This window comes from Anticarsia gemmatalis, chromosome 19, assembly GCF_050436995.1.
Source record: "Anticarsia gemmatalis isolate Benzon Research Colony breed Stoneville strain chromosome 19, ilAntGemm2 primary, whole genome shotgun sequence".
NCBI classification, from domain to species: Eukaryota; Metazoa; Arthropoda; class Insecta; order Lepidoptera; family Erebidae; genus Anticarsia; species Anticarsia gemmatalis.
In genome coordinates, this window is record NC_134763.1 from 6,812,833 (window position 1) to 6,829,085 (window position 16,253).

Below are 16,253 nucleotides of genomic sequence, written 5' to 3' on the forward strand. Positions count from 1 at the left end.
GCGTAATTTAAAAAAATCTACTTCAAAATTGCCTTCTTATACATTCGTTCGTTTTGAGTATAATTCGAAGCGACCAAGACACAATTATATTCTAATTATAGAAAAATCTAGGCGTGTCCCTTCATATGCAATGGATACAGTTACGTGTTCTTGCATTGACCCACATGTGGCGTGAAAATAAATTGCGGTGCAATGCAACACACGACAAAGGTATTAAGTCATGTGAATGTCCAGGTGTTACTACGTACTCGATCTCAATGATAAGCTCCGGCTAAGGCTTTTTATTATCTAGACCATTTGATCATTTTAATGGCCAGACATTTTAATAGCTTTAAAACTGTTTATTGGGTGATAAAATGTAATAAGATATAAAGTTGAAAACGATTTCAAGATAAAATGGATCTCTAATTTTAATGAAAATGCAAAATCCATGGGATACTCCAGGGTACACACATGGGGCCAGTTTGAAAAATGTTGTTTAAAGTTAATAGTTGTTGTAACTATATCTTAGTTTGTACTATCATGCCGTTTCATCTGACCCTAGCTCAACATCGTGTCAACTTTGTTCTAGACACGTGATTAAAACATATCGTACTGCACGTTCGTTCAAGGATTCGGTCAACAGGTTGAGAATTGATTAATGTGTTACTATTAACGCGTAGATAAATACCAATTTATTAACCCACGATCTGATTTACATACACGCAATATAACTACGTTAGGTAGTTATTATGTAAATATGTTCCATGAGATAAGTCTACAGGCATTCTCTTAACCTAAAATTAATATAGTAAATAATAATATGCCAAAATATTACAAGATCGTGTTAACAAAGGCAAATTCTAATAGAATAACCTGATTAACATTCGACCTAAACAAACAAGGGGCGAAATCATTAGTGGTTTAACATAGTAAGGGGATATTTTTAAGCATCACGATATAGTTGTTGTTGAAGTCAGCAGCTTTGTTAACGATAGGTTATCTTGCTTAGATAATTAAATAGAAAATGATATGTCGATAGCATAGCAACACGAGATAACCCCGGCGCATCTGATGCTCACGCTACCACAGTCGTTCCACAATCATCCAGTCAACAATGATAAGATAAATTTTCCATCAATACTGTTATTAATACTACAGCAGATATACTTTAATAAGGTAATAAATTGCAATTAACAAGTACAAATTAATTATTACTTATGTAACATGTTGTAAAAGAGAGGCGTACTAAAATAGAAATGTAAACGTACAGAAATATAGATGTATTATATGTAAATTGAGCAGGTAACAGGAAATTAAACTCAGCGGGACATCGGTCCCGTCCATCAAACGGCGGCTTTCATATTTGAATAAACTATTCGTTATTGTGTGACATGAATTTATGAAAAATAAAGTCTCTTATGAACCAAAATCAAAACTATCACCTTGAGATAAAATAAAACTGAAATAAAGGCTATAAATATAGCAAAAGTTCAAGAGAAACCTAAAACTTCTAGTAGCAAATATACCGCTTATAAACTCTTGCGTAGTACACATATCAGCGTACAAGTCTAACAAGATATCTGTCTCAACAAATTAGCTCTGTGACGTTAATGGCATTTCAACGTGAAAACTTTGCAAGAAAACATATCTCTAGTAGTAATACGTCTAGTTTTTCGGCGAACTTACAACTACGAAACGAACTTCTAGTACAATTTAAACTAGCTAGTATTCTAGTGTAACAGAAGATGAATTGCTAATTCCAAATAGAAGCATTCTTGAGATTTCTAACACTTTTAGTTAATTAAAAAATGTTTTCCGACTCACAAAAAAGCAGACATTTTCTTCAACACGGCAGTATCGTGTTTTGTAATTAATGAAAAAGTAATTAGATATTAATTAAATTTCGTAGCACTACGAAAGAACTCGCTTCATTAACTTTGTCTTGTTCAAGTCGAGTGGGTACATCGTAATTTTATTATCTTAAAAACAATTTATATAGATTATATTATTTTATGTCGGAAATATCAAAGGTGCCGCGAACACAATTGGTTTTAACAAGTAATCCTAACTTCACTGTTCCATTTCATAAAAGTGAGATTACACGAACCAAAGACCATCGTATAAATATGAAAGAGAATTGTTTTTGACAAGTTGAACTAAACGACTTTATTATTTGCCTTTTAATACTGGAACTAGAATGCACAAAGACAGAAGTTTATCCAACGAGCGAGGTCTTTGAACGCGATGACATCTCTGGAGAAATATTTAAGTTTAATTTATGCGACGCGATAGTTAATAGATGCTTTCTAGGTTCTCTTACTAAAATAAAACTTTTTGTAACAAAGTTTGTTTAAACAAGATAATAGTCACTCAAAAGTAAGATCAATATTAGATACACTATCTTGAATAAAGTGTTCGATACAATTTAAAGGTAAAGGTGTGACAAAAAGAAGATATGAAAGGGGAATACCGCAATAATCAAAGTCACCTAAAAATGTTAACAGCTGCGGAATTGCGAAACACAAATGCAATGAGTATTTCAGATTCTTTAACAGAATACAGTGAAAATGAACTTGTAATGGAGGCTAAAGACAACCAAGTATGAAATTGTTGATCATACGAAAAAAGCAGAAGTAAGCAATATGCCGAATAAATTCCATTAAAGATGGTGGCAACATTTGGTGAAAATATTTTCTTGTTAGAAATGGAACTGAGACGAGTGAGAAAGTAATAGCACAGAGAAACGACATCGTAAAACAAAATGAAATGTCCACGTCATTTTAGGACACAGCCGTTCACAAATATAATTGAATTTTAGTCGACATGTTATTCCACAGAAAGACCCAAATGTTGAAGCCGACGTTGATTTTAAACGCGAAGATTTAATCCCGCCAGTCAAATATCTGTCAATGCCTGAAATAGCTATCGGAAAATTCTTTTTACGGACGATTGAGCTTTGCAGAAATACTTTTGCGATGGCTTTTACGAGATTAAATATTCACGATGGAACCTTATAGTACGATTGTTGCATTTGTTACTGATATTATTGCATTAATTTAATCTGTATTAGGTATACAATAAGTACAATAATTAATGTATTACAAAAGAATACGAGTTGTTTATAAGTGTCGAAATGTCTCGGAAACCTTTCAGAGTTGCGGAAACTTTTGAGGTCCATAAAACAGTTGACAACCTTAACAATCCCATCAAACTTGTAACTTTAAGTGTTAAGTTGGACAGTTGACGGCTAACACATTTTTAATAAAATACTTTTACGATTTTTCTTACTTTTTATTACTGCATGAAAGTCATGAATCAAGCGTTCTTTACTTATTCTCATCAGGATGTATTTGGAAACGTTATGTATTAAGTTTCGTAATAAAATTTGTTGAACAGTCCAGCTAATGGAAGCCAAATTACCAATTACTGGGATGAAGATACATGCATAGGCATACATAATATCACGCCTTTTTCCCACAGTGGTACATAGAGACCAAAGAACGCCACTTGGTACGATCCTTACAAACAGAATGAAAATATTGAAGTTAATAGTGAATCTACACGAGCTACAAATCAAGAAACAGTGGGAGGAACACAATACATTGATGTTTATTCTATTATCTATTTGTAGGTGTTATTTGCAAGCGAACACTTGAAAAGTAAATAACGATTGCAAAATGTACTTTGCAGTTTATCTTTCCGCATTTATTTGCAGATATTGTTGTTGTATCATTGAGTGTTGTGGAGTACGTAATAGGTTTTAGATGTGCCAAGTAATGTGCGGGTGTGATCTAGACGCCAAACAGTCGCCCCTGACACGCACGGGGCAGGTGCTAGCTGATTATTACTATGTAGTCACATAAATATACCTTACTAACTTTTAGAGGTGTCTAAATCGTCATTAGTAACAAACTCACGGATATCGCCAACCAATATTTTTCATTTCTTAAAAACTTTTTGATTGAATAATGCTAAATTAGGATCTGAATCACTTCAGCGCCTAAACACTCAAGTCTATTTTCTGTCATACCAAATTAGAATGAGATAGATTATTGACTATTGACGTGCCAACACTTCCCATACCAGAAACAGTCACGCGAAAAAACCGTATTCGGATCATAAAAAGATTTAATAAAGTGTTCGTATGATACCAAATGTGAAAGCGATGTAGTAAAATTGGTTTACAGCGTCAACCGAGGAAGTGTTACGGAAAATACTGAATAAATGAGTAGTGTGATCAAAGGATTTGCTCCTAACGTTATCGGCAACCATGTTTATCTATAAGATATTGCTTTATCCATGATAAAGTTACGAGTTGACAAGGATATTGTTTTACAATATCGTTCAAAGTTACATGAAAGCCGCTCCATGACAGGAAGTTTTGCGATCACGTTCTTGCGAGATTTATGTTATATCCCACAAGAAAAGGGTGAATCATTTTACTCTATGTCGATGACATTTTCCTTACACTTAGTGAACATAGTGATAGATGTGAATTCTTATGAATATGCTTATTCATTGACGACTATCAAAATATGAAGACATAAAAAATCCCATTTGTAAATAGCAAACTTTTACGATAATAGCTGAGAGAATTTTAGTCCGTTTTATGAGGTCTCCATTGTTTTATAGCCCAGACTAATTTGCTTAGGTAATTCGCAAATTGATAGTTATCAAATTAATGGAAGTTTTCTAAGCAGGAGTGAGCCATCGCGATAGCGAGGTTTTTTCTGAAGACATTTTATAGTTCGTCGTAATATGGTGCTGCGAATATTTATCTAGTATTTCGTGCTAGTGTGTGTTATAAAAAGGTTTACGGCGGTAGACCAACGTTAAATTGTAGTGATATAAAATAAAAAATCGTAAAACAAAAAATAACTGGCTTACCTTGTCATAGTTTTTGCAAATCATCAAAAATATTCATAAAAATTGTAACCCTGAAATGTAATCACTGAACGATCCGCGGAAAAAACACAAAGGTTATAAAAATTAAAACCGCTCTTAAATCTAGGCCTACCTTATGACGTAATTGACGCAGACGACGCTGATTGGCTTCTGTTGTTTGTCTGTGATGAGGGTGGCCTGGGTCTGAACCCAGGCGAAGCCACCGGTCTTGGCGAGGAAGCGGTACTGCCCGGTCTCGCATTGTCCCTTTGAGAACACTGCAAAAATAACACAATGTAAGAATGCATACAGACCAAAAAGAAAATCCCCGTAGATTTGTTGGTGCGCAACTGAGTTTAGTAATCAACAAATCACACACAAACGATCAACTGATAAAAATATTTATAAAAGATTTGATATACCTAATGTAATGTATCTAATCACCTCCTACCTTTCGCGGAAAATCTCGAAAGCTTACAAATGTCAGGTCCAAACAAATTCTATTAATGGTCATATCGAATACAATACAGCACTTTGTCATCCTGCTAAAGTTGAAGACGGTTGAACGACAAAAAAAACTACATTTAAATAATCGACGGATACTATTCTTCCTGCAGAACAAGATGTCGAAAATATTGGGCGTTTTATAACACATGTATTGTGGAATGATAAAAATAACACCAAACTATCTATCATTACAACTTTGGACGTATTCAAATAGCACATGAAAAACAAAACAAACGAGGCCACTGAATTGAATTTAGACAAAAATATTGCATGATCTTTGAATTCAGACCTTTGAAGTATGACGAGTGAGGATACTTTTGCATGGCAATTCGGCACGTACGCAAGAACCACAACGCCCCCTGGGTATATTATGTGATTGTGCCAATTACGTTTAAATTGAGTAAAAGAGCTCTGCGCGGCAATAACAAACTGTTACCATGACATCGTAAATCAGATTCCAATTACAGGATGTGAAGACAAATAACAAAATCATGATTTTTACAAGCTGATCCCTTATTTCGGTAGGTTCTTTTAGATGTCGATAAAAAATCGCCTGTCACAAATTTTATTTGGAAAGGTCACGATCATAAGCCACGTACAAAATGTAAGGAACGATCGAACATTTTCTAGATATTACGAGCATGTAATTGACTACGATGATATGATATAACAAGACAATGTGTTCCATTATGAAACAGTATCATCGTTTTCTCTTCATTGCTGCATAGTAAACATTTAAATTGATCCTCAAGCAAACATCATCCAATCAATTAAATATCTCATGTTGTGTCGATACAAAAATAGCACGTACTAAATATGTTTTTGCTAAAAATAAGTTCAACGTTTTAATAGAAATCGATACTTGGATGACAAAATTACGATATTACGTAAACTGAAATTTATCTTATGACCTACATAGCGAGTTGCTTCCCATACGGCACGATATCGTCTTCCGAAGGCATTACCAACAATTTACGTCAGCTACTCATGCTTCGACTGAATCGATATGACACGTAAGAAATATTTCTTCTAGTGTATATTATATGGTTCTAAGTTCCCACACAACTAATAAAGATTAATAGTCTCGACATAAGGCACAAGGATCGTAATAAGGTCGGTCCCTAGCGACCAGTTAATTCTCTCTTTGTGATATTAAACCGAACATTCTTTATAGATGTTACTATTACAGAGAAGGCACAGATTAATAGTTCACTTAATATCCCGCCGTGAGTATTAAAATAACAAATTTATTGCTCATAAGCCTTCTAAACAGGAAATGAGGGTTTACAATCTGACCGCGGTACATTTCAGAATTCTACTGGAGTAAAAGCGGAATATAAAATGAATCATGAGTTTATTACATCAGCAACGTGATTCTAAAACAATAAATAAATTTTCACAGATTGTTGTATATCGGACAATCGAGAGTGTAAAATCAATTTATATTCACATTATGTGATCAGCTATGATCGAAAAAGAAATTGAGCTTTATATTCGCTTATTCTATACATACAAATGTTGCTATGGAGCAAATATGTACATATTCTTAGAATTAAAACTGTGTTCATTGTAGTGGAGTATCTAAATAAGCATTTTACCTCTAATTTTACAAAGCTCTCACATTTTTATTTCATGTGACCGCGGTCGTCTACAACGTTAACTATGCAAACTTTTGTCTTGCCTGCCTCAAAAATGTTATTTATCCAACTAAAAGCGGGCCTCGCCAAATATATGGCATTCTCAATGTAATGTATTACATAAAACAAGATTAAATTATTTGATACGTCAGCAGAGTTTTCTCACACAAATTGTGTTTTTTGGGTATTTGTTTTAAAATAAATAAATTGGAAAATTCGGCATTATATAAATTTTGGAAACCAAGAGATTTTTCGCGAAAGTATACACCACATATTTTTCCAATTAAAAGTGGCCATTAAATAAATACGAACTACGTTTATTAAATAACGACATATAATTGCAGGAGAACCAAATACCTAATACCTAGACTGAAATTGTATTCCCTGCATCAGAATCAACAAAGGCAAGTAAGGAAGTTAGAAGTTGATTACAAACCTAATGACTGGGTTGCCATTTAGATATTTATTTGCCTACGTTACATGTATTATCACGTAATGTTATGAAACACATAAAGAGTATTTGCAACTCTTATACAATGAATAGAAAGCTTGATTGTATTTCTTTATAATTATTGGCAGTCACGCTAATATTCTGAAGGGGACTTACAATCTCTTAAGTACTAGAGAAGCCATGCTTGTTACGACAAATTGGACCGGCCTACCCGAAGCGTATTTTCAATAAAGAGCAGCAATAACGGGGGTTAGCAAAAACCATCCGGTCAACTATTTGTTACTCGAAACGGATACGAGCGCACCCAAACTTAACCCAAAAGGAAAGGAATCACGCGAAATAACTAGACAGATAGAATAAAAAGATATAGGAGATAAAATCACAAGTGCAACGGCTGATTGCCTTATCGACAGTAAAAATTAATCCACAGTTTGCGTACGTTATGATAATGATATCAATGGAATTATCGATACATTTTTTGTAAAAACAATATCAGATGTAATCATTTTTGGATTGGAATCCTATCAACAAATGACAATAGGAACAGTAAGAATAGATATCGTAGATATTTCTAGTAAAACTCTTGCTTTAAATGGTATCAATGATATCGAACAATCTGAACCGAGAGACATCGAAGCAGGTTGTTTAAAGCAGATAGTTTTCTTGTTTATATTACGAAATATTTGGACAAACGCCAGTATAGCAGCTAGTAACAGCTCTAGTAAAAACAAAGAAATAAATTCTATTGCAATTGAAGTGCGTAAGTGCATTTATAATTAACAGAAGATAGTTGCAGTCGACCTCTGTCAAATTCATTTACTAGAGAGAAAAGGTGAATACAGTCGTAGAAAGCTTTGATGCAAAAGTACATTTTGTAAAACTGCTGTGAACGTTTCTAGTAACGATGAAAGGATGAAACGTTTCTGCAGTAAAAGCTAAAATAAAGTCGATGTACCGACTGTAAGAAGACATTAAGGCTTGTAATAAACATGGCAATGCACTCGAGACGGTACAACCCTATACTCACTTAGCCTAATTCAATACTCTCAATAATGTTACCTAGCGCTACTAGCTAAACCTATAATGGCAAGTACGTGGGTCACGCAACCAAGACAATGAAGTAATGAACAAATAAAAGGTGTTCGAGAAGTGTCGTAAAACAAATTGTGTTGACTGCTATTCTAACCATGCAACCTGTATTTATTTTTGCTAGTAAAGTTCTACACGATACAGAAGAATCCTACTTAAAAAGTGGTCGAACTCCACTAACTTATTTCGTGAATATTTTTATTTAAGTCTGTTCTAGAAAAGGTAAAAGTATTTCGTGTTAATGAGTCTAGTACGGTTCCTGAACACGAAACACCTTTCAGGCCTGAAAAGTAGCCATTAAACTTTGATAGGGAGGGTAGTTGAACTTTTATTGCTGTAACCAAAATCTGAATGATGGGTTTGAAATACGTTTCAGATAAGATCCTGTATCGAGAGATATTAAACTGTTTTATTGTTGGAATAGTATTTGAAAGCGAAAACTCGTGCAAGGGATAGTGCGTCGAACTCGATGGAGTCATAAATTGCGAATACCAGACCGGGGTCGTCGAACTAAGGGCACTGTAATGCGAGCCTGGCTGATAGCGACCGTCGACTACAGAGCCTTTACTGCTCCTAGACTATACAATAGCTACTATAGGTTTGTTGTACCTTTGTACTGTTGGGTACCGAGTCTGGAAATATTGCAAACATTCGTAAACTTTTGATGCGGCTGTTAGATAACGAACATGTAAATGCATTTAGATGTTATTTACGATCGTAGCAAAATTTTTTCGGGTTCGTGATTCGAAAAAAAATTGTTACTTAGTGATCAATTTGCTGAAGATAAATTACGAGACATTCATTCGTGAATAGTATAATGACGTAGTTTTGAATCATGAAAATAAATTTAAATTATTAGAAACTGATAAGGTGGAGTTTTCTAACAGACTATTAAGAGAGACAAGCGAAGAAAATATAAAATAAATAACATTACGAAATACAAATAAAAAAGAGGTTCCCACAATTTATTGTTTTCCGTAGGGTCTAAGCATATATCAAATACTCGGGAATCCTTCACGATGCGTGAACGTGGAGACGTTTACTTGGCCAATATTGTTCCCGGACATTCTCTGAGAGAACGATAAACGCGATAATATTTTGTCAACACTACGAACTAATTATACTAGTTTGAACTAGTTGTTTTTTTGTTCGAGAAAAAAAGCCGTATCTTTCAGCGGTGGGTTGGCGAATTTATTTTTGACAAGATTCCACGCGTGGCTTTGTTTTATGCGTATTGTTGGTATTATTTGATTGGAATGAATTTAAAGCAATACTTAAAACGGCTTACTGACCAGTTAGAGCAAGTCTCTCCTGGCAAAATAGTTTTTTTATGTGGAAGGATTTTAAAATCTTGGCCTGCAAGGAGTAGGTACATCATTAATCGTTTTTATCATACTATATTGCACCACATTTTTTTTTAATCGTCTACTTCTTCCCTTATTAAGAATGTCTCTTGTGTCGCGGAGACTTTTACAAACATAAAAGTCACATTAAAAGATGAAATGTGAAAAGACTGCATCATAATCAATTTATAGTACAAACTGCGAAATTTAAATGTAACCGACGCCCCAAGCAAAGGATAATTTATCTAGCTACCCTCATACCAGCATCTCCATCACTTACCTATTATCTCGTAGTTGACCCGATTAAATCACTGTTCAGAACGTGTTAGGGAAGCCCGAGTGGTTGCATTTACATAAATTGCTTGTTGCTAGGAGATTAAAAGGGGTTGCCAACACGTACTTATCTTGGAGTAACGATTAGATAGATAAGTGAAATATTAGTTAATGTGTCATACGAGTAGAATAAAAAGTACGAAGACAAGTAGCTTTTGAAGAAAGTAAAGTTTCTATTCGGTCTTGTCCCTTATCTTTATTATCTCCTAAGCGATCCGCTGTTGGATTAAAGAATTCGGTCTATATATCTTTTATAGTATACCTAATTGAATAAGAGTTCTCAAAGTTTCGTTACAAAGTTCGGCATGTATGTCTTTGTAGAAACTTATTCTTAGGAAGAAGGTGAGACATGTACTTGTAATCGATATTTAGAAATTGCATCTAATCATAGATACACGTTTGATAACCAAGCATTTTAAGTGATTTCAAACACAATAGAGATTAAGAATAAATGTATTTTTTGATGATATGTAGTTCTGCGTCTTTTATAGACCTAACATTTGATGCGAAAGTATAGCGGAGGTGAACGAAGAAAACAATAAGTCGTTAGGCTAGGTAAGTCATTTCGTAATTAATATAAATACGAGCAATGATTCAACCTTACAATTACTTAATATGAAAACAAAGCTGGTGACTGAACATTGATGCAAGAATCTTACAGATCGATAAAATCATCATAGTTTATAATATTACAAGTTAGCACTCAAAGGTTGCATGGAGCTACCACAGTTAGACAAGTGTTAACTGTGCTGATAAGGACCAAGGGCACATTTATCTCGATAGTAAACTCACATTAATGTCACAAAACAAAAATATTTACAACAATATAATTACAAGATTATAACGGTATCTATACAACATGACCTATCATGTTCTGCTTCCGTGCGAGATAAGGGCTTAACGACAGTTTTATGATTAGAGAATATAGTGTTTTAACTACTCATTAAGCTGATTTTTGATCTAGGTAAGAACATAGATGGAAATAAAGGATGTCATTTTGATAACCTAGAAAATACTTTGTGGCTCGAAATAGAAAACAATTTTCAAATAACTACTCTTTAAACATCACACACAAATATTATTACACCTGAGACTAAAAACTTAAAATTCACTTTAGTTCTAACTTTTACGTGAACAGAAAAGTTAATTTTGTTACAAGTCGTGTTTAAATGCTTTGAAGAATTGTATTAGCCACAAAGTTGTTGTTTACACCATGATATCTGCGTAGGAGTCCCTCCAGAAACCGTATTTAAAAGCAACATTTACGACAATCTAAATATAATAATCCGCAAAACTGACGCAAAATTCCAGAGTGAAGTACTAAAAATTAAAGCAACTTGAGTCGAACATTAAGCCAATGATTAAGTTTCTCATTAAAAAGCACTAAAACATATACAGAGTAATGAGGTTAAATATGCTGTAAAAATGTTTTTGCTCCTGAAGTGAATTACAACACGAGATGTGCTAAAGTGGGACAGGAAAATAAACCTGAGAGAGTCAATGTACTGGGAATGTAGTGAAGTAATGGAAATTTCAGTAGCTGTTTACATTATGTTATTCATGAGATCCCGCTAGTTCATATCTGAATTTGATTGTGTTGACAATGTCCCGATAGTAGCAGCTATGCATGAAGATTATAATTGAAACGTATATGTATAGTAGAGTTTCCAATTAACAGTGGGGACTATTGGATGGCAGAAATTCTTGGATATGTATGTCCAAGTCCATTAAGGGAACATAGTTGGAAGTATCGATTCGCGGAATTTTCTGCCGCAGTCGTACCTACTATAGTAGTGAATTCCTGGATATTACTCGTTACTACGTGATATTTCACGAAAATAATACTTCCATAGTAAACCATTTTTCAGAATCCCAATTCAACAAAATTCAAAATCCAATCTCAAAATCATTTGCAGTTTAGTTTCGATGTAAATGTCTCGGAAAACGTAGACTCATTAGGCCCTCGGAGTGTCATTCGAGAATTCGACCACAAGTCACATAATACTGTGACAGTGGCTAAAACATTTCAACTTGTCTGTCGCGTGTCGGTGTTTTGGCGCGGGACAGAACCATATGCATTTTGAATTATTGGCAAACATTCACAACGTTACAGCAGCTATAACAACGATTAGAACGAGCTCAATAACGATTTTAATGAACCAAAAGGGTTGAATGAAACCAACAAAATTAGCTTTGCTTTTATTTGACGTAAGAGATTACTTTTAAATCCGTCTTCTGGCGCGTAATGGTATGCAAATAACATGCCCGGTTCAAGTAGTCTTATTTAAGGAAAATCTGCGTCAAGCATCCGAGACGCAGACAGGAGGAAAACATTGAATAAACAATGTATGTAGGTAAGTTCACGCAATAACGCTACCTTTACGCCCCTGGAGGCCGACGATTATGTAAAGGCACATATAATTTCGGCAGCCAGACAAAGAGAATGTTCTATGTCTAGACATTCTGACGTGTGTGATGGACTAGGACGCTAGGTACTGTAGGTGAACACTATTTGGACAGCATAGACATATTTCGTCTAGCCTTTTAAGGTAATGAATATTATTCATTAGAATTCTAGCCTAAACCAAATAGGTGGTCAAGAAGTTGCTCCTAGGTATTCAAAGTACATTCCTACAGAGCTCTCATTTTTTTTCAAAGTCGTTAATTTTACCTTTAATGCTTAAATTTGTATAATAAAACATTTGACCATTTTCGTTAATGTAATCTTGAACTAAACGCTTAATCATAATGACCGCATTCTTCGTAATACAAAAGTCATGACTTTATAAAAGTGAAAATTAAGAGCGAATTTTATTTCGCATATTAATTCACCACAATTAGCTATAAAAAAGTTTACGACTCAATTAAATTGCATCAACAGGATCAAACAACTGCAAGCCACGAATTGGGGACGATTAAATAATGTAAAATAAAATACATGACAGTAACATAAATAAGGAAGCGTCAAAGAATATTCTCGATGCTGAAAATTGATATCAAGAAGCAAAGAAAATATCCCGTAACTAGAGCTAGTATTAATGCCTAAACATTTAAGTATATAGAAGTAAAAGACTTCCAGACTAAAAACATAAAAGGAAAAACAATATAAGAAGCGGTAAGTAAAAAAATAAAATCGAATGGCTTCCAGAAAAGTGTAATTGTCGCCATGTAACGGCCGCAATACGCCGCCATAGTACCTATAAACAGTAACAATATGAGCAAGGATTAACTCGAGAAACAACAAAATATTGACTTTGATTTAATCTTCGTATTTCAAGCTTTTACGTGAAATGTTAGAGGTCATTGCTCTCGCAATAAAATAATGAAGGACGGTGCTGAAATATTTAAAGCATATAGCATATATTTTATAAATAAATCTGTTCGAATGATGACTCTATAAAAACAAACAAAATCTGCCGTCGAAGATTCTTCTAGAGAAATCCAGTAAGAACTGCTATAAAGATTCCCAGGGTGACTCGCTACAATATCTGGACAGTCGTAAAATTTGTTGCCGCTTGTTATCTCAATACCCAAGATTGAAATGAGAAACAACCGAAATAGACGTCGACGGTCAGATAACCGATAGTGGGGAAATATAAACGAAATGTGTATCGTAGTTTTGACTTCGTGAAGAAAAAACTTGGTTCTTTACAGAAAATCTTTTCTTGGTTCTATGAATTTTTGACGCCCTGTGATGAATATACCCATAGAAAAACCTAATTAGCAAAAGTTGTTCGAACATATTAACCCAACTCCGCTCTGCCGCGTATAAGCATCCTCAGGACATGCTTGAGTACCTTTTGGTCCAAGAGTCCTTCCCAAAGGTCGAGAAAAGCTAGACTCAATACTGAATATTTTATAAAGAACCCCTTTTACAAATACAGTTGTACAACACAAATATTAATTGGCCACTTGAAACACGCGAACTAACTCCGAACAACTATTTATTTAATAAAACCACGCTTTAAAATATTCTAGAACGTTCTGGGCACCTATATTGGCTGTAAACGTAGTAATTTAATACAAGCAACTCCATCTAAGCCTTTTCAAAGCGGGCCAGCAATTTCATGGGTGGATGACCCAATTGTGAGGCCTGTGGAACTGCAATTTACATTGTCCTGAACAATTCCCACTGCCAAACGATATGAAGTGTGACTGACACACAATGATATGAAATATTATGTTAGAAACTCTTTATTGAAATTAGATTTTTATACGTTGACAACGGCTGTGCAAGTTAGATATGATTTCGCTTATCTAAAAGATTGTGAGTCTTAGTAAGGGATACTTTTTGCTTATTCAGAAGAAGAAAAATCATATCTTTATAACTTAATACAATCTCAACAAGCAAAACATTAAAAGAGATCTGCGTGATTTAGATTTAAATAACACAATAAAATACACCACAGAAAAGGTTAAAACGTGTTTCATATAATTTTATAAGAAAGAGACCGAAATCCTCCCGATTTGAATAATCCTAACGTAACAAGACCGTAGATAATGCGGCATTCGTACGACCGGGCACGTAAAGTGAAGATATTAAAAATCCATGACCAACTTTAATAGAAACTAATGGACAAATACGAACTTCAGACTCACAGAATTCAATCATTTCTATAGAATATTAAATATGAATAAATGTTAGGATTACTTTATAATGTTCTGGCCTTGTACGCGATAAAATAGAATCATTGGTATAAAAGGCCCCGTTTTACAGAACAAACGAACTCAAGTGCGCGCATTTCTTAGAGAAATAAATTTTCATTTGCAGACTGTGAATGGGTGTACAGAGGGAGAGACGCAATTTCTTTGGTACTTGGAACGGCTAAACTGTGCGATGATAATAAACCTTTGCTTATCGCTTCGACGGATTACAATTGTTTATAGAACATAATAAACTTAATAGTATATCGAATAACTTTTCAGTTCGAGTGTGAAAAATAAAAACGCAGATACCTATTTTAAACAGAAAACAGATCTAATAAATATGGAAGAGGAACCTAGAGTGCTCTAACTTTCCGATACAAGCTGATCGTAGCGTAGCTATTTTCATATTACAATGTAAGAGGCGAATTCCTCAATATCCGTACATCGTATGAAGTCCAATAGCTTCCAGAAGAATTTAGATTAATAGTGTATTGTGGAACAGTTTAAAAATTCAAAGTTAAGTTTTATTCGGGATAAAAATATCAAAGCGTTCCTGCACGTGATTTTGAATTACATTATATAACATAATGGGGAAGGTGCCAAAGAGGGTTGGGCGATAAACATATTTATAATCATTCAACAATTCGGTTCAACATAGGTCCTAAAACTTTGATCCGATATTGTACAGACTCTGCTAAAGCTTTTTGTATCGAATTTTAACTCAACCATATATATAAACTTCTACCTTCAAAAATTTACGCTTATTGAGATCAAAGCATACACGACGTAAGTGAGAGGAAGACAAATCAATAAAGACTATAATAAATTACGAAATCAATTCTGTTAAACATGACAAAAGATCTAAAACATGAATTCAAATAGTTAATCATTTATCGGCGTAATACATGCGAAAATACGAGCGGTAGCTATCGTTAACTATTTGGAATCTAGGCCAAAACTGTCCATTGGCTCCGAGCTTTAACCCAGTGAGCCGATGAAGTAACGAAATCCAATTTCACTGGAAACTGTATTATCATGAGCCCTTATCCTATGTTATTTGGTTTATAAAGTGCGACGCAATATATTTTTTTCGCCTCTATTAACTACGTCAATCTTGTTATTGAATTGTTTACTACCCGTATTTATGGTATCCATTGAATACTTTCTGGAGACTTCTAATTTAAATCATCGTCTTGTATTTAGCAGTATTTTTCAGATATATCTACATCATATCATCATCTCTATACCACCAGTGATTGTTTTCCGACAATTCTCAGTTGAGCACTACTTCCCCGCTGTCTCTAAAGAAGATTTTTTTACCGTAAAATCTAAGTAGTTTCATTTTCACTCTCCTCTTATCACGCTATTGTCTAATGGTAT

The 16,253-nt window shown here is 34.2% G+C and overlaps 1 protein-coding gene across 4 annotated transcripts in view; it reads right to left on the reverse strand.

The window, feature by feature from the left end:
• Positions 1 to 16,253, reverse strand: part of LOC142980965 (uncharacterized) — a 91,989-nt gene that overhangs the window by 21,452 nt on the left and 54,284 nt on the right. For all 4 annotated transcript variants that reach the window (XM_076126601.1, XM_076126598.1, XM_076126599.1 and 1 more), the window contains exon 7: positions 5,000 to 5,144. In XM_076126601.1, coding sequence (XP_075982716.1) covers positions 5,000 to 5,144 — 145 coding nt within the window. The remainder of the gene's footprint in view (positions 1 to 4,999; positions 5,145 to 16,253) is intronic.